The sequence below is a fragment of the Prionailurus viverrinus genome, chromosome C2, assembly GCF_022837055.1.
Source record: "Prionailurus viverrinus isolate Anna chromosome C2, UM_Priviv_1.0, whole genome shotgun sequence".
Classification (NCBI taxonomy): Eukaryota; Metazoa; Chordata; class Mammalia; order Carnivora; family Felidae; genus Prionailurus; species Prionailurus viverrinus.
Window position 1 is genome coordinate 78243214 of NC_062569.1, and position 21336 is coordinate 78264549.

The 21336-nt window shown below is 44.5% G+C and overlaps 2 protein-coding genes across 11 annotated transcripts in view; both read right to left on the minus strand.

The window, feature by feature from the left end:
• Positions 1–2020: 2020 nt before the first annotated feature.
• The window catches only part of TBCCD1 (TBCC domain containing 1), a 47373-nt gene continuing 28057 nt past the window's right edge, over positions 2021–21336 (minus strand). For 5 of the 7 annotated variants that reach the window (XM_047874955.1, XM_047874954.1, XM_047874957.1 and 2 more), the window contains one exon: positions 19907–21334. The gene's annotated coding sequence lies outside the window, so the exon portion shown is untranslated. Of the gene's footprint in view, positions 2032–14525; positions 18489–19906; positions 21335–21336 lie in introns of those variants that run through there. The other 2 variants (XR_007155597.1, XR_007155596.1) reach the window with 2 other exon arrangements.
• CRYGS (crystallin gamma S) lies at positions 12475–21307 on the minus strand. 4 transcript variants are annotated; one of them, XM_047874962.1, is made up of 4 exons: positions 21303–21307; positions 18537–18601; positions 13279–13521; positions 12475–12848 (listed from the first exon to the last, which is right to left on the minus strand). In XM_047874962.1, exons 2-4 carry the CDS (start codon positions 18555–18557, stop codon positions 12576–12578), a joined length of 537 nt encoding a protein of 178 aa, XP_047730918.1. In that variant the 5' UTR covers positions 18558–18601; positions 21303–21307; the 3' UTR covers positions 12475–12575. The 4 variants fall into 4 exon arrangements, with proteins under 4 accessions (XP_047730918.1, XP_047730915.1, XP_047730916.1 ...); XM_047874959.1 differs by lacking the exon at positions 21303–21307 and having other exon boundaries at positions 18537–19774; XM_047874960.1 differs by lacking the exon at positions 21303–21307 and having other exon boundaries at positions 18394–18670.

Genomic DNA, 21336 nt, shown 5'->3' on the forward strand with positions numbered 1-21336 from the left:
GCAGAAAGACCCGGCTCCTATCCTGGCTTTGCCCCCGATGACCTTTGTGGCCTTGGGCAAGTCACGTATCCTTTCTGGCCAATAGTTTTCCCATCTGAGATGGGGCGGTGGACTACTAGATCGTTCCATGTCCCCAGGAGCTCAAATAGTCTGTGATCCTAGGAAACTTCTAGGTGTTCCTGGCAATGAGATTAGAACTTCAGTTGCAAAGGGCGGCGAACAGAAACTTGGGTACACGGCTAGCTCTGGCGAGATATTTGCATTCGTTCCTGTGTTGAAGTTCACGTGTTCAAGTTCCTACAGTTACAATGTCTTAATCATAATAACACTGCTTCTAGGGTGCCATTAACGTTCCCATCGGAAATGGAAATGCCAAGTTGCTAATAACACCCTGGGGACATTGCACCTCCTGCTGCCATCGCCTTAGATGACTTTTTTAAAATACTATTTAAGTTTATTAACCTATCAGCCTTTTTGTTTAGAAACCGAGAAGTCTATGCCAGTGTTTCTACAGGAGGAAAACAAACCGGCATCCACCAGAAATAAGCCCACACGTGTCCCAACTCCACGAGCTGATGGAAACATTTGAGGAGACCCGCTCGGCCTGGCTGCCCTTGGGGACCTCCCTTGGGTGGCGAGGACTTTGCTGGAGTGGTGGTGGGTTAGTGCCCAGTCAAAGCAGCAGCAGGAACAGGGGAGGGCGGAGGTCCAGGGCCCCAGGCTGTGGCGGCACAGAACTGGAGAGGGGAGCCTGGGTGTCTTGCGTGTGTGAAGGAAGCGAGTGAAGCTGAAAGAGACCAGGCAGGCCAGGTTTGAATCTGGGCTCTGTCACTTGTGGCCCTGTGACTGTGGGCCAGTTACCTCGCCTCTCTCAGCTTCATTTTCCTCACCCATAACTTCCCAGTATGTCTGGCTGAGGATTGTTTCGAGGATGGGATGAGCTTGAGGTGTGGAGAAAATGGCACTGGATGGGTAAGCAGTTTCACTGCTCCTGTTTAGCAAATGAGCAAATCGAGGGCACAGAAAGATGAAGTCCATTGCCAGAATTTGAACCTGTGTCCTCTAGCCCCAGAGCCTGCATTGGTCATCCAGCCCAGAAGCCTGCGTGTCTTTTAAATTTATTTATTATTTATTTATTTAATCTCATTAGTAGCTACATAGTTACAGTGACATGTCCTCTCCTGGGGCTGCTGACTGTGACCCCAGAGTTTCACAGAGTATCTTTCCTTGCTTTGGTAAGGTTGTCTCCACACAGTGAAGACGGGCCCATGAAACCACACCCTTGAGCCATCATGGCCAATGGCAGTCACGTTATTTGGAAGCCAAGTCAGAATCAGAAGTTTATCTGGGGCGCCCGGGTGACTCAGTCGGTTAAGCGTCTGACTTCCGCTCAGCTCACGATCTCACGGTTTGTGGGTTTGAGCCCCGCGCGGGGCTCTGTGCTGACAGCTCAGAGCCTGGAACCTGCTTCGGATTCTGTATCTCCCTCTCTCTCTGTTGCTCCCCACTTCTCTGCACAAGCTCTCTCTCTCTCAAAAATAAACTTTAAAAAAAATGTTTATTTATCTGAAAAACCTGGACTCAGTCTGCCGGCTGAGGAATCCACCCACCTACCTGCTTTCACCTTGAGATGGTGACGTCTGAACATACTGTCCACGCTTCCTGTTCTGGGGACAGCGTTTGGGCATATTTACCTTCTCACCCAACATTTGTCCCTGGGACTAGACTCTTCTTGGATTCTGTGGTTGAGCAATCCACTCCTGTTTATTAACTCATTTCTTAACGTAAGAACCTTTTTTGTTTCCGATCAAGGTACAGCAAAACTTAGGATGGGAGACTGAGGTGACTTTGAAGATCTCTGCTGATTCTTAAGTTATACTCCAACTTAGATCTTCAAGAGATCTCTTTCTCACATGTCCTAGCCCACCAATACTGGCAACAGACTCAAAGCCCCCACACATAGTTGGTGCGTGATAAATGCCCATGTAACCACAGACACCTACCCTAGGGACATATGGACAAGATACAGTCCTTGACCTTGAGGATTCAGTCTAGAGAGGAAGGCAAACATGGGTGGGTAACTATGACCCAGGATGCTAGGGCTGAGGGGCAAGAGGGTGGAGGGTTACAGGAACACGGAAGAGTGCCATGTCCCCATACCGAAGGGGGAGATGCCAGAGAAGACTCCCCTGAGGGGACATCGCGCCTGTAAAGGATGAGAAGACTCATAGGCGAAGAGACAGGGAGTGTTATTCCCAACAGGCCACGCAGTATGGCACCTTTGAAGAAATACCAGCAATTCACCAGGAATGTAATATATTAAGGGGGGGAGGGGGTATATAGGAGGAGGGATCTGGGGGAGAAGAGATAAGGCTTTGTGCCAATCGAAAAGAAGGTACCCCTTTTTCCAGCTGCACCAGAGCCCCTCCCATCGGCTGGATGACTGCACACACCGCACAACGTGCACTGAGGCCGTTGGCACATTATACTCTATCACCAGGGACATGTGTCATGGTCCTAGAGAACACCCGGAACCTGAAAGATTAATTAGAAGGGTTTAAATCGAGGAGGTGACACAATCACAAGTGTGGTTTTAGAGAGAATACACTGGGAGCAGCGGTGCTGACTGATGGGTGAGAGGTGGAAGAGAAGGCTGAGGGTCCCAGGGAGGGATCCCTCAAGGACTCAGGCAGAGGCACGAGCAGGCAGGTGGAAGGAAGGCTTTGAGCAATGTCTGGAGGGTAGATTGGCTACCAAATCCAAGCGGATATGCGAGAAGAGAGGGTGAGGACAGGATGGGAGCTTGGTTCTCGGGCTTAGGGGACATAAATGGGAGAATCAGAGAGAAGAAATTGTATCCATCCAAGAAATGGAAGAGAGGAGGACCCAGCCCAAGGTGTCAGGGAACCCTGATATTTCTGAGACAGAAAGTGTGCCGGGAGCAGGGTGGAAGCTGAGTACACGCTGGCCCTCTGGTCCTTCTAGTCCCCACTCAGTCTCAGGTGGAGGTTTCTGTAGAGACCAGGGCGTTTGGTGGAGGGGGTGGGGGGTAGGGTGCTGAGGGGACTAAGACAGAAACAGCTGCCATGGGGGTGGGTGGGTGAGGTTGTAGACTGGGGACACTGAGAAGGACTGCCAAGCACAGATTGGTTTCTCCTGGCCTGACAGCTGCTGTCAGTCAGGGAACCAGATGGAATAATGAGGTAAGATTCTCCCAGCACAGAACCTACCCTCTGGAAGCAAAGCAGGTGCTTTTAGATACAGAGCCACTAGAGGGCCACTGGTTGCAGTGCAGTCATTTGCTTATAGGAGTGCAGGAAGAAGCTCCCAGTGCCCACCCCAGTTACAACCAGCAGTCTGCCTTCGACAACCTTTGTAGGCCTGGAGGAAGGTACAAAAACGGAGGCATTTCCGCCAGATATCTAAACACTTAGAAACTATAAATTAAACTATTCCCGTAGCCGGCCTGCATTCCCAGCCGGCGCCTTGAAACCTCTTCCCAAGCATCACCCCTGCGTCCCAGAGGCTAAAGGAGGTGAGCCCTCCCCTGGGTCAGCCCACCAGCGGTGAGCCTCAGACCTGCTGGCTCAGGATACCAGCCGGACTAGACCGTCTGAACTCCGGAGAGGCACTGACACAATCAAGGTCCCCAGGAAGCCTAGGCAGGCATGCGCCCCTCCCTGAGTGTCCTTTTGCCAACTCAGGATTTCTAGGCAGTTCTAAGCACCTCCCCAAACTGCCTCACCTGAACAGGGAGAGGGGAAAGAACATAGTTATCCTGTGGAAATTTCTCTGGCTAGATACCCACCTTGCATAATTTGAAGCAATTATAAACAAAGCAGGCCTTCTGGAAACAACCCAGTCGCTTTCCACTGGTAAATGGTAAAACAAAGTGTGCTATATCCAGACAATAGAATACTACTCAGTCATGAGACTAAACCATGAATATATGCAACAAGGTGTAAGAAGCCATTCCTAAAGCATCAAAAGCATTATGTTCGGTGAGAGAAGCAGGCTGCGTGATTCCACACGGATGACCTTCTGGAAAATGCAGGCTACAGGGAGAGAAGGCAGATCAATGGTTGCCAGAGTGGGACAGTGCGAGGGGGTTACCTACGAAGGGACAGAAGGGAATTTGGAGGATGAAAATGTTCTCTGTGCTGATTGTCTCGGTGGTTACATAACTGGATACATTTGTCAAAACTCCTCAAACCACACGCTTAAAAAACCGGGAGTTTTATACTTTGTAAATTATACCTGAAAGCTAACCCCCCCGAATAAGTAAGTAAGTAAATCATTCAGACCATCTTTCCCTGGTTTCCCAGGGCGGAGGCTATGATTTTCTCCCTCTTCCCTTGGTCTGCAGGGTCCATTTCAACCCAGGTGATCCTCTCCTGTAATTACCCTTCACTCAACTGGTTACCAAACCAGAGGCAGACGGAGACAGATTTCGGCAGAAAGCATTTTTGTATTTTTGAGTCTGTGAGATGTAGGATTCTCCTAAGTGCGGGCCCAAGGCAAGGAAAGGATCATCCTTCCAGGACCAAGAACAGTATGAGAATGTCACAGGCTGAGAGTGTCTCCTTTGATGAGTCTGGGCATGCCTCAACTTCTACCCAATAAATAAATCCTCTCCCACTTAACACACAACTCTTTCTTTTTTAAGTTTGTTTGTTTGGTTGTTTAGTAATCTCTACACCCAACGTGGGGCTTGAACTCATGACCCCAAGATCAAGAGTCACATGCTCTTCCCACTGAGCCAGCCAGGCGCCCCCACACAACTCTTTAATAGTAAACCTTCTATGAATGTCGAGTTTTTGTTGACATTTTAAACGTGTGTTTTTAGAGTACCTATGGAACTCTATGGACTACCATAGGTAGTCATTTTTTAATAAATACTTTTTTTTTTTAAAAATTTTTTTTTTCAACGTTTTTTATTTATTTTTGGGACAGAGAGAGATAGAGCATGAACGGGGGAGGGGCAGAGAGAGAGGGAGACAAGAATCGGAAACAGGCTCCAGGCTCCGAGCCATCAGCCCAGAGCCCGACACGGGGCTCGAACTCACGGACCGCGAGATCGTGACCTGGCCGAAGTCGGACGCTTAACCGACTGCGCCACCCAGGCGCCCCAATAAATACTTTTAAGTAAATATTTCCCCCCAATTTACTCATTCTGCAAATCTGAAATTTTTCATGGATTGTATTTGCTTATAAGGGAGTATACCTGAAGGATATGCCATCACACCTCCATTTTGTTTGGCAGATTTGCCGTGAGTGTATTTTCACTATGGCGGGGTCTAACTGAAAACCAGAAAAACGGAGGGCAGAAGGGTAAAAGATAGTATAGAAAACATATAAACACAATGCCTTTCCGTTCATTTTTCCAATGTGGACTCACAGATGCTCACACATTCCCCCCAGTCTTGTATTTCACTAAACTGCATGAAATCCTAGGAGCCACTTCCTTGGAAAGTATTCCTTGTACTTGTGATAAAAATGAGAGAAATGGCTTTTTAAAAATTGTCATGCCACGGGGATGACTCTCGGCATGAGCGTCTGTTACACCAAAGGGCCGTTCTTGGCTGTGGAAGGTCTAGGAAGCCTGTAATCCCCATTGAAGTCACGTGGCCTTTCAGTGACTCTGTTTACTCCTATGCAAAATGGAAAAACAATAATCTTCCTTGTCTCACCTAAGCATGGTGAGGATCGAATGAAGTATGTCGAAGAGCTTTGTAAACTCTGAAACAGGATGTGCCAATGTGAGCTGCTACTGAGTGGCTGTGAGTCCCAGGCAGCCTGGTGTGACGATGTGACTCACGATGGCAAGGACCCCTGGCCTTTGGAGGAGGTCCCCAAAGCTCACTTCTGGTTGGGGTATTTTTACTTCTGGTTTATAATCAACCCACATACAGGCAGCCTCCTTTCCCCTCTTCCTGCTTGCAGGAACAGTCTAGAGATTCCTCGTTCGGTCCTGAGTACCCGACCCTGGATGACTGGCCTAGTCAGAATCACCCAGGTTACCTTGGGCTCAGGGACACCACCAGCGTGTTCTGAGAAACTGTGGGGGTCAGCACTACAGCCAGGCCCGCCATTGTCTGGCCCCACGGTTCAGCGAACAGGCTAATGTGGCCTGTTCAGGGAGGTGGGGCGTGAACAATGGGAACAAATCTCTGCCCGCTACGCTCCCAAGAGGCAAAGCGCTGGCAGGATTTCCCCCAGAGCTAATCAATTCCAGAACCACTCAACCAGGGTGCTGAGCCCCTACGGTCGCTGACTCACAAAGGGCCACACTGGTGCGGGGGAAATGAGAAACCATTTCACCAAAGGGAAAGGAAATGAGATCGGTTAGCAGAGATAAGAGAAGACCAGGGCGGGGGGACAGCACAAGGCCTGGCAGAAATGAAGGGCGGGAGATGAACTTCCCTTTTCTGTGCGCGTAGCTGCTGCCCTCAGAGGCACGGAGCATTCTGCTTGCCCCTGACTCCTACCGCTGTCACTGCCCACTCTCTCACCTCTCCTCTACCTGCTGGCCCAACAGGACCTCAGACTAACCCACAGGCACCTAAGTCACTGATCACTAAAGCAGGGAGGGGCTGGAGATACCACCAGCCCACTGGTTCCCCACCTTTGTACCACCAACTCTTCTTAAGAAGAAGAATCCCTCCTTCTACAGGGATTCCATCTCTGGGAGATTTTTAAATAGCTGCCTTTGTTAAGTACCTGCTCCTGTAGGTTGTTCACAGGGCTAAGAATTCGAATTACCTCATCCAATGCCAACAAAACCACTGGAAAGTAGGTCTAATCATATCTCTATTTTACATATGAAAAGGCTCAGACTAAGAGAGGTGTGCTTGCCTGAAATACTACAACCGGAAAATCGGAAATTCAGAATTGAAACTAGGTCTGTGTGGCTTCAAGGCCCCACATGCTGCCGGCACTTAAGAAGAAATAGCTCATGCTCCCAGGAATTGTACTCCTAGGTATATATGTAAATACTCAAGAAAAAGGAACATATGTGTCCACATTCAAACTTGTACATAAATGTTTATAGCAATATTATTTGTAATAGTCAAAAAGCGAAAACAACTCAAATGTCCATCAACTAACGGGTAAACAAAATGTGAAATATCCATACAACGGACGATTATTTGGCCATAAGGAATGCTACTCCACGGATGATCCTTGAAAACATTTTGCTAAATGAAAGAAGCCAGTCACAAAAGACCACATAATATGACTTCATTTATGTGAAATGCCTGGAATAAGTGTATATATATGTGTGTGTGTGTATATATATACACGAATACTGATATATAAGTCACTTATATCTATATATGATATAAGTGAATTATTACATAATAAGTAAATACATGGATACAGAAGGTAGATTAGTGATTGGTGGAAAATGGGGAGATGAGGTCATCCCTAAAGGTATGGGGTTTCTTTCTGAGGTGATGAAAATGTTCTATAGTCGACTGTGGTGATGGTTGCACGTATCTGTGAATGTACTAAAACCCATAGGGCTGTACATTTAAACAGGTGAATCGTATGGCATGGGTATTCTATCTCCATAAAGCCATTTAAGGGAAAATAGCCCAGCATGCCATGCCTCGCAAGGTACCGTGGTTCGGTCTCATGAAGGCTGAGCAGCAGAGGCCACGCGGTGCCGTGGAAAGAGCCAGAGCTCTGGAACCAGTGACTTTGGACCACTTGTTTAGCCTCGCTGAGTCCTGGTTCCCAGTCTGTCAACTGGGGTGAGTAAGCCCCCCCTTACCAAGTTGTTGCCTATAGGAAAGCCCCCAGCCCCTCCAGTTCTTAGAGTCCCTGGTTTTGAAGTGTGAGGCCTGAGTGAGGAGGTAGAGGTGGGTGGTGTCTATCTGTGGACAGAGAGGTTTGCCTTGCATTGAAGCCACACCCACAAGGGATGCGTCTCTCCTGTGTGGACCACAGGCTGGTCAGCTAGAGGGCTGGAAGGAGAGCTTGAGGATTCACTGTCCCCTGTCACCTGAGAGACCCCAAATAAGGGAGCCTAGGTGAAAGTTAGAAAAGAGGGGGATTTGCATGAATTCTAGGGACAACCCTGCTGCCCTTGGAAACGGGTGGGAACTAGAACCAGAAGAGAGGCCCATGAGGGAGCGAAGGGGAGGCCAGCCTCCTCTGGAAATGTAGCTCTTTTTCAAGGTGGTAGGATGGGTTGGATAATTCTGATATATGTCTTCCCAACTGTGAAGCATCTGCCAAAAATACAGAGATGCTTTTCGGAAAACAACTGGGGGATGGAAAGAGGCATAAAAAAGCTAAACAAACAAAAGAAGCAAAACCCAAACAGTTTGATAACAGAGGTACTTAAATGCTAGGAAAATGGTACTAACATGTCAACCATAGTGGTAAAGTACAAGTTCTGTATTTGAGTTTGCCCACTCCGTAAAATTGACTTGTGATTCCAAAATCACTACTTACGGTGCATTTGAGGTCATTCAAGGCCATGAGCCGAGCAGCAAAAAATTTGAGTCGCCCAATGCTCATGTTCCCAGCTGAGGTCAAAAGAATGCTCTGCCTTCTGACTTCAGCTCTTATACTGTAAACAAGTGTTTGGTCTGGTTCGGTTGCACTCTATTTGTGCTGTGTTTTGGGCATCGTTTTGCTTTTGATTAGTGATTTGGCTACATAAAACGACCCCAAATGTAGTGCTGAAGTGCTGTTTAGTGTTCCCAAGCAAGCTTTCCTAAGAAAGTTGTAATATGCCTTACAGAGAAAATATGTTAATCACTATTCAGGCCTGGCCTGGCAGTGAGCTCAATGTCAATGAGTCAACAATATACGTTAAATAAGGTGTGTTTAAACTGAAACACACATTTGAAAAAGTTATGTATTGATCAGCTGACAAAAATGTTGTGACCAGAAGTTCACACGCACCTAACCCTGTACTTCCTCCAGGAACGATAGTTCAAGTATCTGCTATCCAGTGTTCAAGTCTTTATAGACCACAACTATTGCAAACATGAGGAATGGCCATGCATGCTATGTGTTTTTAATGCATTATCTTGTTTTAATGCTCGCACAGCAGGTATTACCTTTGTGCTACGGAAAAGAAAGTTGAGGGGGGCCTGGGTAAGCTCAGTTGGTTAAGCGTCTGACTGTTGACTTCAGCTCAGGTCATGATCTCATGGTTGTGAGATCTCATGGAGCCTGCTTAGGATTCTCTCTCACTCGTTCGCTCTCTCTCTCCCCCCTCCCCATCCCCCTCCTCCTCCTCCCTTTTCTCCTCCCCCCTACATGTGTTCTCTCTCCCTCCCTCAAAATAAAGGAAGTTGAGGTTATATATTGGATAATGTGACGTAGAGCTCACGTGTGGAAGTGGTAGGATTTGAATCCATTTCTCTCTAACTCTTCAGGGAGGAAGGGAACTCTCTAGCACTTGAGCTGGAATGCCAGTTCTTAGAAAAGTGTGGCCTGGCCCATATTGGGGCCAGTGGGAGGGCACAAGGAGAGCTGAGTGTGATCAAGAACAGGGCATATGTGAGGAAGGAGGGTGAGAGAACTGCGCACAGTCCTCCAGATGTGGTCCAGTCAGGTTACGGCTGGACAGCAGGGAAAAGATGATCTGCAACCGGCACAGAAGAGAAGCACCAGAATGAAGAGTCTGGGGCCCAGCCACACCAAGAGAGAAGCAATGGAAGGAACAGGAGATATTCTGCCTAGAAATGAGAGTGTGGAGACAGACAGGAGGGATCTTTAAATATCTAAAGGGCTATCTTGGGAATGGAGAACTAGACGGAAAGCAGAACTGGGATCACAGGTTCAGAGTTATAGGAAGCAGATTTTGACCCTATGTGAGCAACATTTTCTGGTATTCGGAGCTTTCCGACAAGCCAAGATCGGGTACTGGTGGTCCATAGGCTAAATCTGGCTGCAGACACATTTTGTCAGTTCACAGTGTCTTCTGAAAAATTGTACTTAAATGCCCTGCCATGGGACACATGTCTGCAATTACCAGAACCTGAGCCCTGTGCTCTTTGTCCCACGTCACTCATGTGTAACTTGCCCTTCAAGTATCGGGTTGACTGATCTAGCAAAGACAAATACAGGATGCACAGTTAAATTTGAATTTAAGACCGATGACAGATACTTTTTTAGTATAACTATGTCCCATGCAATACTTAGGATATATTTATGCTGTATTTATAGTTAGTTGTACCCCAATACTTGCGATTTACTAACACCATCCCATGTTCAATCTGGAAGCCTTACCCTGGAGTTCTTAAATAGGAGCCCCTGATGCTGCATTTTGAGGAAGTGGGTTCTATCTTTGGGAGATATTCAAAGACTTAGAGGAATGCTAGGGATGGAAACAGCCCTAAAATGGTCTAAATATGTCCTTGCCCTATTTTCTTGAGATCCCCTGTTTCACAGAGACAAAACAATAAAAGCTAGAGGGAGATAATAATTCTAAATAACAACCTGGGTGCTATTCTGGGTGTGCTTGACAGGTGGGACTCTGGCTTGTGCTGTAACAGCAGAATGTTCTAGCAGAACTGGTATGGATTGATAAAGACATAAAGTGTTTTTGACCTCAAATATCAACTGCTAGTCAAATTCTTAAGTGCAAGCCGATTGATGTGTGTGCAGCTGGGGAGAATGGTGGCAATCCCTTTCTGGATCAGGGCATGAGCCAAGAGGCGTCTAACATTCCCAAACGATAATTCTGTTTTCTCTGTCAAAAGCCATCTTCTATTTCTCTGAGACTGGGGTAAGTCATCCTGACACTTGTTTTCCTATCCTGCTGCCAGAACTGCTTTTCTGGTTGTTTTGAACAGACCGTGACCGACTCACCAGGGACTGGAACATGGCAGTGGTTGACATGAAAGCAGAAGCTGGCCCTCATGCACTGTTACCACAGCCTCAGTTTCCTCCTCAGAAAAGGAGGGGCAAGATCTCGGAGGTCATTTCCAGAAACTGGGCCGCTGAAAGTAAGAGTCGGTAGTCTTTGGTCATCAGCTAGCCTTTCTGCATCCTCCTCCTGATCTCTAAAGAATCAGGATGTTTATGTTCAGTGGGACTTGAGCGAGCATTTGGTCCAACTCCCTCATTTTGGAGATAGAGCAAGTTCGCTTCATGGTGGGTGACCGGGTCCAGAGCTCTTTGTGCCTCAGTGGGTGGCCTCCCCTTCACCCTCTATGGTTCATCTTGTCTCCCTCCCTTACTGTACTCCCTTACTCTCAAAGGCCCTCACTTGAAACTGAGAAAGTGACCAAAGCCACAGGAGGTTAACAAAACGAATAAAAATCTTTGGGGGAACACTATGCAGTACCCACTAGTGTATAGACTGAAGTGCACACAAAGGCAGCATCATCAGCAGGTCTAACTTGGCCTTTTCTGGGAAGGCTCCCAGGAGACATGGGCCCCTACCCTCCCTTTTAAAGTTAGGCACGTCCAGAGCCTCCCCAGGTTCACTCAGATGCTCATGAAGTATCCCTAGTGACGCTGGGTTTCCTTAAACATCCTCTTCCTCAAGATTAAACAGATACAATCTCAGGGGTTACTCTAAGTGAGTAAAACTCAATAAAACTCCATTTCAACTATTGTAGTTGGGACAAATCATATTTCTTTTTACAGAAAGACTGAACTTGAAGTTGAGAAGTAGCTGATCCAGGAACCCCTGAATCTGAAGCAAGAGCCTTCAGGTGACTCATGACCCCACCATTTTCTAGTGATGGCTGTTTTCATTGTCGGTTCTCTTTTTTTTTTTTTTTTCTTCTTTATTTTTGAGAGCGAGAGGGACAGAGGATTCTAAGTGGGCTCCATGCTGATAGCAGTGAGCCCATTGTGGGGCTTGAACCCATGAACTGTAAGATCATGACCTGAGCCAAAGTCAGATGCTCAGCTGACTGAGCCACCTAGCACCCCTCAGTGTCCATTCTTGATAGGTATTCTGTCTCCTCCATGAGACCTTCAGGGGACCCTGCCCTTTCCACCTTAGATTCCTCAAGGTCTTGTACTTCCATTATGCATACAGACCCCAGGCCAGCATGTGTTGAATGAATGAGTTGGAAATGAAGGGAAAGACTAGGAGCCGTGGAAACATCAATATCCTGGACCAAACTCTGATTTGGTCACCAGCTGCTGAACTTGGGCAAGCTTCTAGTTTCTCTAAGCCTCTCCATTCTTATTTGTAAAATGCAAATAAACCACCTCTCCTACAGGGCTGTTGTAAAAGAGAAAATGGAATAATGAAGGCACCCAAAAAGTAGTAGCTATGATTACTGTACCTGTTGAATCAACATAAAACTTAAGCAAGGAGAACCACCACGTGGCAGTCTGATTTTCTAACTTCTAATGCGGTCCCATTTTGTCTGGCACAACGTCCCAGATTGGCAATCTGAAGGATGAGTTGCTTTGTGTCGCTGCCCTCTGTGGTGGGCACTATTTTGCCGGTCCCTGAGAGTGTCTAAGAAGAGGCATTACAATCAACAGTGGAATGCATGCCAATTGTTTTTATTAAGGATGCCTATTTGGATGACAAGGCCAGCCAGCAGGTGGCCCCCAGGAAGCAGCTTGTGGCCCCATCCCTGTCATTACTCCACGATGCGGCGGAAAGACTGCACAGCTGGGGAAGCTGCGCCCCAATCGATGGGCTTCCGGTACTCCTTCTTGTCCAGGAGGTACTGCCTGCCACGATAGTTGGGTAGCTCATAGAAAATCCAGGCACCCTCCAGCACCTTACTGGAGTGGACCTCCCGCATGTGAAACTGTTCCATAATGGAAGGGCAATCTTCAGTGGTTTCATACATCTGACCATTAAAATCTCCTTTCTCGAAGATCTGAATCTTATACTGGCCTCCACCAGACTGAAAAAAACGACACAGGAGGAAATAACAACAGTTATGGAAATCACTGACGGGTCAAGAACTCAGAGAACAGTTTGGTTCAGAACCCCCAATCGTGGAAGTTAGATGATCTGATCTCCTCTCCTTTTTTGGGTACTATGAAAACAGCTGATGTTCAGTAAGAAAAACTTAAGGCCTTAACGTGCTCAGGAGGCAGAGAGAGTGCTCTGGAAATAATTAGTGGATTCAGTCTTATGATAGACTGAGCTAAGGTTTTATGTGAGCCTCAGCAGCCAACAAGAGAAAACACCCCATTAAGGGGTAGGAAAACTGTAAGAAAATGTAAAAAAAAAAAAAAAAAAAAAGGGGGGGGGGCGGTAGGGGAAAGGGAGATGGAGAGAGCCAGAGCAGGCCAGCAAGCGAGAGAGAGTGTAAGGGGGCCCAGGCTCACCAGATGAACAGCCCGGCAGGAGCTGAGGCGGTCGTTGAGGCCCATCCAGTGTTGGTATTCAGGGTACTCGCCCCGGGGTAAGATATACATGTACCCAGCGAAGTTGGGCCTCTCGTACACAGCCCAGGTGCCTCCTTCCACTCTGATGGAGTTGCAGCGACTCAGGTACATGTGGAAATCTGCGCAGTCGCAGTCACAGTCATAGTGGCGGCCTTGGAAATTTTTGTCTTCATAGAAAGTAATCTGAAGGATGGAGCGAACAAAGAGAAGAACTGAGGAGCTGGGGGCTTTACTCGTAAAAATAAAATAAAATAAAATAAAATAAAATAAAAATCAAGAACACATTGCCCGCTGTAGAAATCCCTTTGTCTTCAATTTTGAGGGGTAAAAGTTATAGTTCTGTCTCACCTCACAACATTTACCTTCTGGCAGACAATTATAGTTGTCAACTGTAGGAATGAGAACTTTCTGAAGGCTTAAAATGAAGCAAAACAAGAGTGCTCTAAGAGAAGCCGGTAGTTTCAGACCCAAGTTCACTGCTTCCTCCTTTTTGTTCCCATAACTCACTGTACTTACCACATTAGAAGCTAAATTGCCCACTTATACATCTCTCTCCCATCAGACTCCTACCAGACTTCTTCCAGGGGCAAAGACCAAACCTTATTTAAGCTATGGACCCCTGGACCCAGCGCTTGACAAACCTTCAATAAATGTTTGAGGAAGACGAGTGAGTTCCAAATGCAGAAATTCATTAGGTGCCATGGAAGATAAAGAGAGAAAAATAAAACATAGACCTTAGCTTTAGAGCATTTACTTTACATGAATATAGAGCATACACCTGACAGTATTTTGTGTTCTGCACTATTATTTTTTTGCCAACAGGGTAGTTCCAAAGTAACACGATGGCAAGTCACAAATGTGGTTTGCTTCAAAGTCTTACCAAGTCTCTACCACAATCTTTGGGGTAAGGCTGAGACCTTGGACGGCCTGGCGGCACGCAGCCCTGAAAAACTGGAAATGATAGGGGCGCCTGGGTGGCGCAGTCGGTTAAGCGTCCGACTTCAGCCAGGTCACGATCTCGCGGTCCGGGAGTTCGAGCCCCGCGTCAGGCTCTGGGCTGATGGCTCAGAGCCTGGAGCCTGTTTCCAATTCTGTGTCTCCCTCTCTCTCTGCCCCTCCCCCGTTCATGCTCTGTCTCTCTCTGTCCCAAAAATAAATAAACGTTGAAAAAAAAAAAAAAAACTGGAAATGATAAACCTGGCCTCTAGAGCTGCATCTCTCCAGTCGGCCTTATGACTTCAGGCAAGCTAGCTCTCTGGGCTCCAGCTTCACACTTGTCAGAGCTGAGGACCAGACTAGATGGAAAGCCCTGGCTGTGCAGTAAAACTTTTCTGTTTGCAACAGGAGAGAAGAGTCCCCAGCCACTCCTGGGGCTTCAGGAAGCAGGTTCTGAAAACCACTAGACCAAATGGACTACAGAGTTTGTCCCCTCTTGTTCTATAATTCCACACTCCAAGATGAATGCGAGTTCAGAAGGTAAAGTGAAAGAAATCACAGGTGTCATGGAGTCAAGCACTTAATTTCCTAGAGTTACGCTGCCACCTCGTGGCTAATTTGCTTTATCGGCTTCAAAGGAGAAAATGTCAACCATTTCATATAAAAGGAGTGGAGAGCCAGGTAGCCTTGAGAGGATTTTTGAGGTGAAGATTGAAAGATAAGTAGAGGGTTTCCAGGGGCAAAGAAGAAAGGATGGCCTGTTCAAAGGAATAAAGGAATATGGCCCATTATAGGGACAAGTGGTTCATCAAGCTCGGTGCATATGGACCATGTGGTGAAGTATTAATAGGAAATAAAGCCAGAAGACACCGGCGGCATGCTGGAATCTCTTTGGTGATTATGTGCGAGATGTAAGGTAGTGGTTCGTGTGTGGAAACAGGTGGTTGCCGCGGGTGTGTGAGAGATGGGGCAGGCTGGCCAAAAGGCAACTGCTGTATAAAGGACATTGAGGAAACAGTCAAAAGAAATGTAGAATTTGGTGACTAATCAGATGTAATGAATGAGGGAGAGGCAGACACCAAGAATGATTCGTAAAAGGGCATAAAACCTCATTGTTTTCTACCCCAGGTGAGCCTTCTAGATGTAGCCTACTGATGGGTGCTTCCTTCCACCCTAATCCACGCTACTCTCTCCACTCTTCCACTCTTGTATTTCTCTCCACTCCTGTATTTCCTGTTCCCTACAAGCTTCCTGAGCCCTTCCCACCCCTAAATCATCTGCTTCATCTCCTTTCTTCCCCTTCCAAATTTCTCTTCCAGCTCCATTTCCCATTTTAGCATAGCACAGAGCTGGAGACACACGGTACCCCAGTTTATAGATGAAAACAAAACTGCAGCACTACTAGCTCAGTGACCTTGGGTAGGCCATTGAACGTCGCTCTAAAGCTCAGACTCTTCATTTGTAAAACTGGATCACAGTATCCAGAGTCGTAAAACTGTGATCCAGTATCCTCTGCGGAGGGTTGTCCTGAGGTTCCATGGGAAAATGCCTATAAAGCACTTAGTGTAATCTGGCTCATAATCGCCAATAAACTTTTGCTACTGTTGGTACAGATGAAGAAGTTAAATGCCTTGCCTAAGGCCAATAGCTAGGTACAAGTTAGGTGCAGGCAAGGGAGTGGTTGGCAGTGCAAAGCTCCCGGTTAGTAACGTGTGATTCATTTTATCTTATCTCCCTTTGCGGTCTCCTGCCTGCACAGCTAGTTCTGTGCAACGCACAGCACTTACTCTTTTAGTAAGGGAACAAGACTGATCCTGAGGCTGAGATGCTTTTCCCAAAGCCTGTGGAAAAATCTTTAGGAAAATCAAGGTAACTTCTCTAAAAAATAAAATAGATTCTATATTCCTTAATTCAGCCTTGATTCAATTTACCTTTGGCTTTTTGGTCAACTGTTTACCATAAAAGAGCCTTTGCAAGGGCTATGCTGTAGAAATAAAGTTAATATCACTTTTTCTTAGTTCAATGTTTCCCACACTTAGTGCCCACTGCACATTTGCCTGGCTAACATCTATATCGAAAGGTGGAAAATATACGATGTTCTAGAAGGCAACCTTGCTGTCTACCCTCTAGCAGACTAGCCAACCAGCCCAAGGCTGAAACAAAGTACAGTGTTGCCATGGAGCCTTTACTGAGCTCCAGAACCAAACTCTCCTTTCAGCGGGGGACCTTCCAAATCTCAGAGCCCAGAGAATGTTGTACCTCTACTCAATTTCCATTTGTAGAAGGACCATGACATCTACTGTATAGTCAGCTGAGATTCTTGGGCAAAAAATTTTATAGAAAGGCTAAGAAATAGTGCAGGAGATTTCCCTAGAAATCATTACAAAATTCCTCTCCTTCCCACTTAGTTCTTGAAAAGTAGTCTACTAATCCAATACAATAGAAAGAAAAATGCCACGTATTCCAAAGGTAAGAAAACCAAACTTAGTACCATGCATTGTTTTTGCCAATCCCATAACTCTCTGATTAAACTTCTAGTAAGATGGAGGGAAAGGAAAATGCAATAGACAAAGGGTAAGAGATAACTTGCTCTTTTGGCCTAGCAAGCAAGTTAGTTAACCACGCGAACAGCCCAGCTACAAGAAATAAAAGAGAGCACACTAGTACTACTCTGGAAATCTTTGAAAACGGGGGATATATTCATCTAAGGGGGTCCAGTTGTAATAGTCTTACATCAAGGCACACGGATTTCTCTAAGGACTTCAAATTCTTTTCAATGGGATTTGCATGGCATACTTCCAAGAACCTCAGAGCACTAAAGACACGGTCTCATTTTTTCTCCCCAAATCTTTTAGATAACAAGTATGATTATTCTATTTTCCAAGTGGAAAAAAGTGAGGCACTAACCAATTATGGAATGAGTTAACAGGTGCCTCCTGACATGATGTGATGGGAAATATTTGCTGTTGCCTATGTAACTTTCTGGCCAAAGATGGTTAGTCTGAATCTAAACATGAGGAAACAATCAGGTAAATCCAGGTCTCAGGACTTTGTACTAGACACCTGGTCTGGACTTAGAAAAATGTCAGTGTCTCAAACACCAACAAAAAGTAGGGTGACTGTTTCATACAAAAGAGGCTAAAGGAAAAAAGTTTAAAGAAACATGGCAACCAAATGCAATGCATGGTCCTTGATTAGATCCTGTATCAGGGGAAAACCAGCCATGAAGCACATTTGGGGAAGCGACTGGGGGAAATGTGAATATAGTCTGAATATTTGGTATTTATGACAAGTTTGGGAGACAAGATGGTATTATGTTTATATAGGAGCATACCCTTGTTTTTGGAGAAACGTGACTAAGTACTTAGGGCAAAAGAATTAAGCCTGCTATTTATTGTCAAATGGTTTAGTACAAAGAGACAGAGAGACCAAATACAGCAAAATGCTAACAACCAGAGAATATAAGTAAGGGATATAGAAGTATTCATTCAACATTTCTTTCTCATTCTTTCAAGATTCATTGGGTTTGAAACTTTTCAAAGTAACAAGTTGAGGGGGGTTGCTGTGGAAATCAGGCACCGATGGCTTTGCCTTAGATTCACTGGTGAGCAGAAGAGCTAAAATAATAGAATGAAGGTACATACCCTCATTTCTAAAGCCCTGCCTAAAAGATCGATTTCTGGTCCAACAACTGTGAATCAAACATTTTAGAGACAATTTTCCTAACGTAAATAAGCACTTTATTTCAGGAAAGGGATAAAAATAACTGCTTGAATGAAAGGGATATATAGGATTTAATTCACTTGATTAGTCTTTTAGGACATCACTGATGGAGCCTAAATTTCACAGAGTGGACTTTTAACTGAACACTAAAAGTTTTCTACTCCATGTACTCCTCTTATCAGTATGTCCTATTCCTGTGGAAATTCATAGGAGTTGCTGGAAGGCAGAAATCATGATGATATGAACACATTATATACCTGTACAATTCTGAACATGGTAACACATACAGATAAACCCTTAATAAACTGTTGGGTAATTTTGCTACAGTAGAAAATATAATAAGCATTTCTTAACCTTCTCTCCTATTCGCAACCTTTAAAACACTATCATACTTACCTTCAGGCATAGAAGCAAAAGTTTTTCTCCACATTTCTTTCGATGTATCATTAGGTACATTGGAAAAGAGGAAACATCCCAAAAGAAAGGAAACACTGGAAAAGAAAGTGGTAGGCTAAAAATCAGCATGACCGTTGACTTACCTTGGTTCCAGATTTAGACATTTTGGTGCATAGATTGGTTTCCCCAGTGCTGAAATCCGGAATAGCTACAGAGTTAGAGGCACAGAGACATTTATACTGGGCTGGTTTCAAATCAAACATTTGCTTAGTCATGAGAATAGGATCCAAAAATTGAGTCAGTCATTTAGAGGCTATTGATGGTTTCTAGAAAAACAATTGGGATTATGAAATAAAGGAAAGCTTCAGTACCCCTTCTAATGCTTACCAAGCCTTGCTGCATTATAGACTTTGCTGAGTCAAGGCACCAAAACCCAGCCAAAGTTTTCAAAATTAAAAACAAAAAAGTCCCTCTTACCTGGGCAATTTGGGGATTTCAAGGTGGCTGCTTGCTAGAAAATCAATGCCTTTTTTTTTTTTTTTCCTCCAACAAAGCTTGCAGGAGAAAAGTCAAAAGGCCACCCTCTAATACTGAATAGAAGTAACACATTCCAAAGCAACGAAATTTGATGACTACTAAAGGCAATGCATGATCTTGTGTTTGAAACTGTTACTACAATGGACATTTTTGGGATGATTAGCAAAAATTTTAATACAGACTATATATTGTGCCACTGTAAAATTTCCTGATTTCATTCCATTTAAGAATCTGTACTACGACAACATGGGAGAATGTCTCTTTTTAGGACGTACACGCTAATGTCTTCAGGAGTAAAGGTTTGAGATGTCTGCAACCTACTCTCAAATTGTTGAGCAAAAATACTACTGCTCTCTAGAGTGGCAAAGTGAATGTAGTAACACATTATCAAGTGGCAAATCTGGACAAGGGGTATGTGGGGAATCAGACTCGTGCAATTGTTCTTTAAGTTTGAAAATTTTTCGAGGCACGCACACAAGCTCTACTCCATAAGAAAGGGCTCTATGGTATACAGCCTGAGAGACAGAAAGCTACTGTGGAAATTATGATTCTGCAAAGGTTTAGCTAAGCCCAACCTGCCACCTGCTAGGTGGAATTTTTCTGCCATGATATCATATGGAGACCTGTTTAGAGAACATTTCTTGGCGACTATTACACCTCTGACTTTTAGAATGAGATTACCTTTTATGTAAATTCAAAGAAACAACAAATCAATTCTTCCCCATTTTCATTTTCCTGGTCAAGTATATTCTTCTCAAAAGCCCATCTTCCTCCTGTTTCTACTAATAAAGCTCACCAACAAATGGGATGCCCCAAGACATTATGGTCAATTCCAAAACTAGCAAATGTACCTTGACATGAAGATTATTGAGAAACAAATTATCAAGTTATGTGCTCAGCTTTCTGAATTTGATAAACTGGAAAGAAAGTATCTAATACCATGAATTTCATTAACCAATAATTTCCAAAACACACGTGCAAAACTCCAGTGTTTCTTTATTGAATTCTCTCTTGAATTCCATCTTAAAATAAAAACTATGAACCTCAATTAGAATTAACACACATTCTGAGGGTTAATTTCCACTTTAGAGAGAAAAGATCAAGCCCTTTTTTAATACAATTACTAGTTTAATGACCAGTGAGCATACGAAACAATGTTTATCAGCAGATTCACGTAATAATTTAATAATTATTTAATAATTTAATAATTATTTTCCTTTATCTTAAAGAATATAGCTTTCCCAATCAAATGTAAACTTTATTTTGATATCATATCAAAGAATGACATTGGGAATTGCAAGGGAGCAGAATGCATGACCCCAAAATGTGCTACTTGCTAAATAATGTAGATTATTTGGAGCTGAAGGCAAACAAGACCCTGCAGATTCAAGAAAAACTTTTCCTCTCCCTTAACTATCTAAAATAATTGAGACAGGGGGCCTGGCCCAGAATGGGAGCTACCACCAGAGAGAACTTTTAATCTATAAATGACTCATCTGTAGGACAAGACAAACATCTAACCGCCACACATCTGCTCTTTTTATCCTGAGAAGTCCCCCCCCTCAGGCCCACATCCCACCCAGTCCTTAGCTCAGGGTGGCATAGTAGCCATAACCGCCTGACTTATTCCTGGGGCTCCTGTCCTTAGGAGGCTCCCATAGATAATGTAATTAGAATTGTTTTCCTCCTGTTAATACGTCTGATGTCAATTTAATTAGTCAACTAGCCAAAAGAACCTAGAAGGATGGAGGAAAAACTCTTTCCTCCCCCATAAAACCTTTTCTAAAATTGAAAGTAAAGCTCTATCTTTTTCTCAAAAGGAGAAAATTACTTTTTAGAGTTTGCTTATTGAAACTTGGAAGCACAAAATGAAAAATAGGGGTTTTACACAATTTCATTGCTTCATACTTTTAAGGACTAAAATATCTTTGTATAAAACTATCTCTGCTATACTTATACACCAACAAACTATACTTTCATTCCAATTATTTTTTAAAAGGAGTAGCGATTTCCTTTCAAATAGTTACACAGAACTATAAAACTCTTATTTAACTCTAGAAAGGATGAGACCCTTTCGTCATACAAATTAAAATGTGAAGTTTACTTGCAAATCTACACTCCATCACTTTAATATTAACGTAAATACGATGAAACTGCCTTCATCAACTCCTTCATTTTGGCAACACAAAGATGAGCTTCCTGATGTTCTATAAACAATGTTTATATGATGGAAGTTCATCTAAAATTCAACATAAGCAATAACATATGAGTGTGGAATGGAAATCAAGGAATGGTCTTAAATAGGAAGGAAAAAGCCCCAATATCTCTTAAGCAGCAAGAGCATCTTCCCAGTTTAGTTTCAAGACATGTACCATCGTCCATTCATCCTCCTGTTTCCAGAGCCCT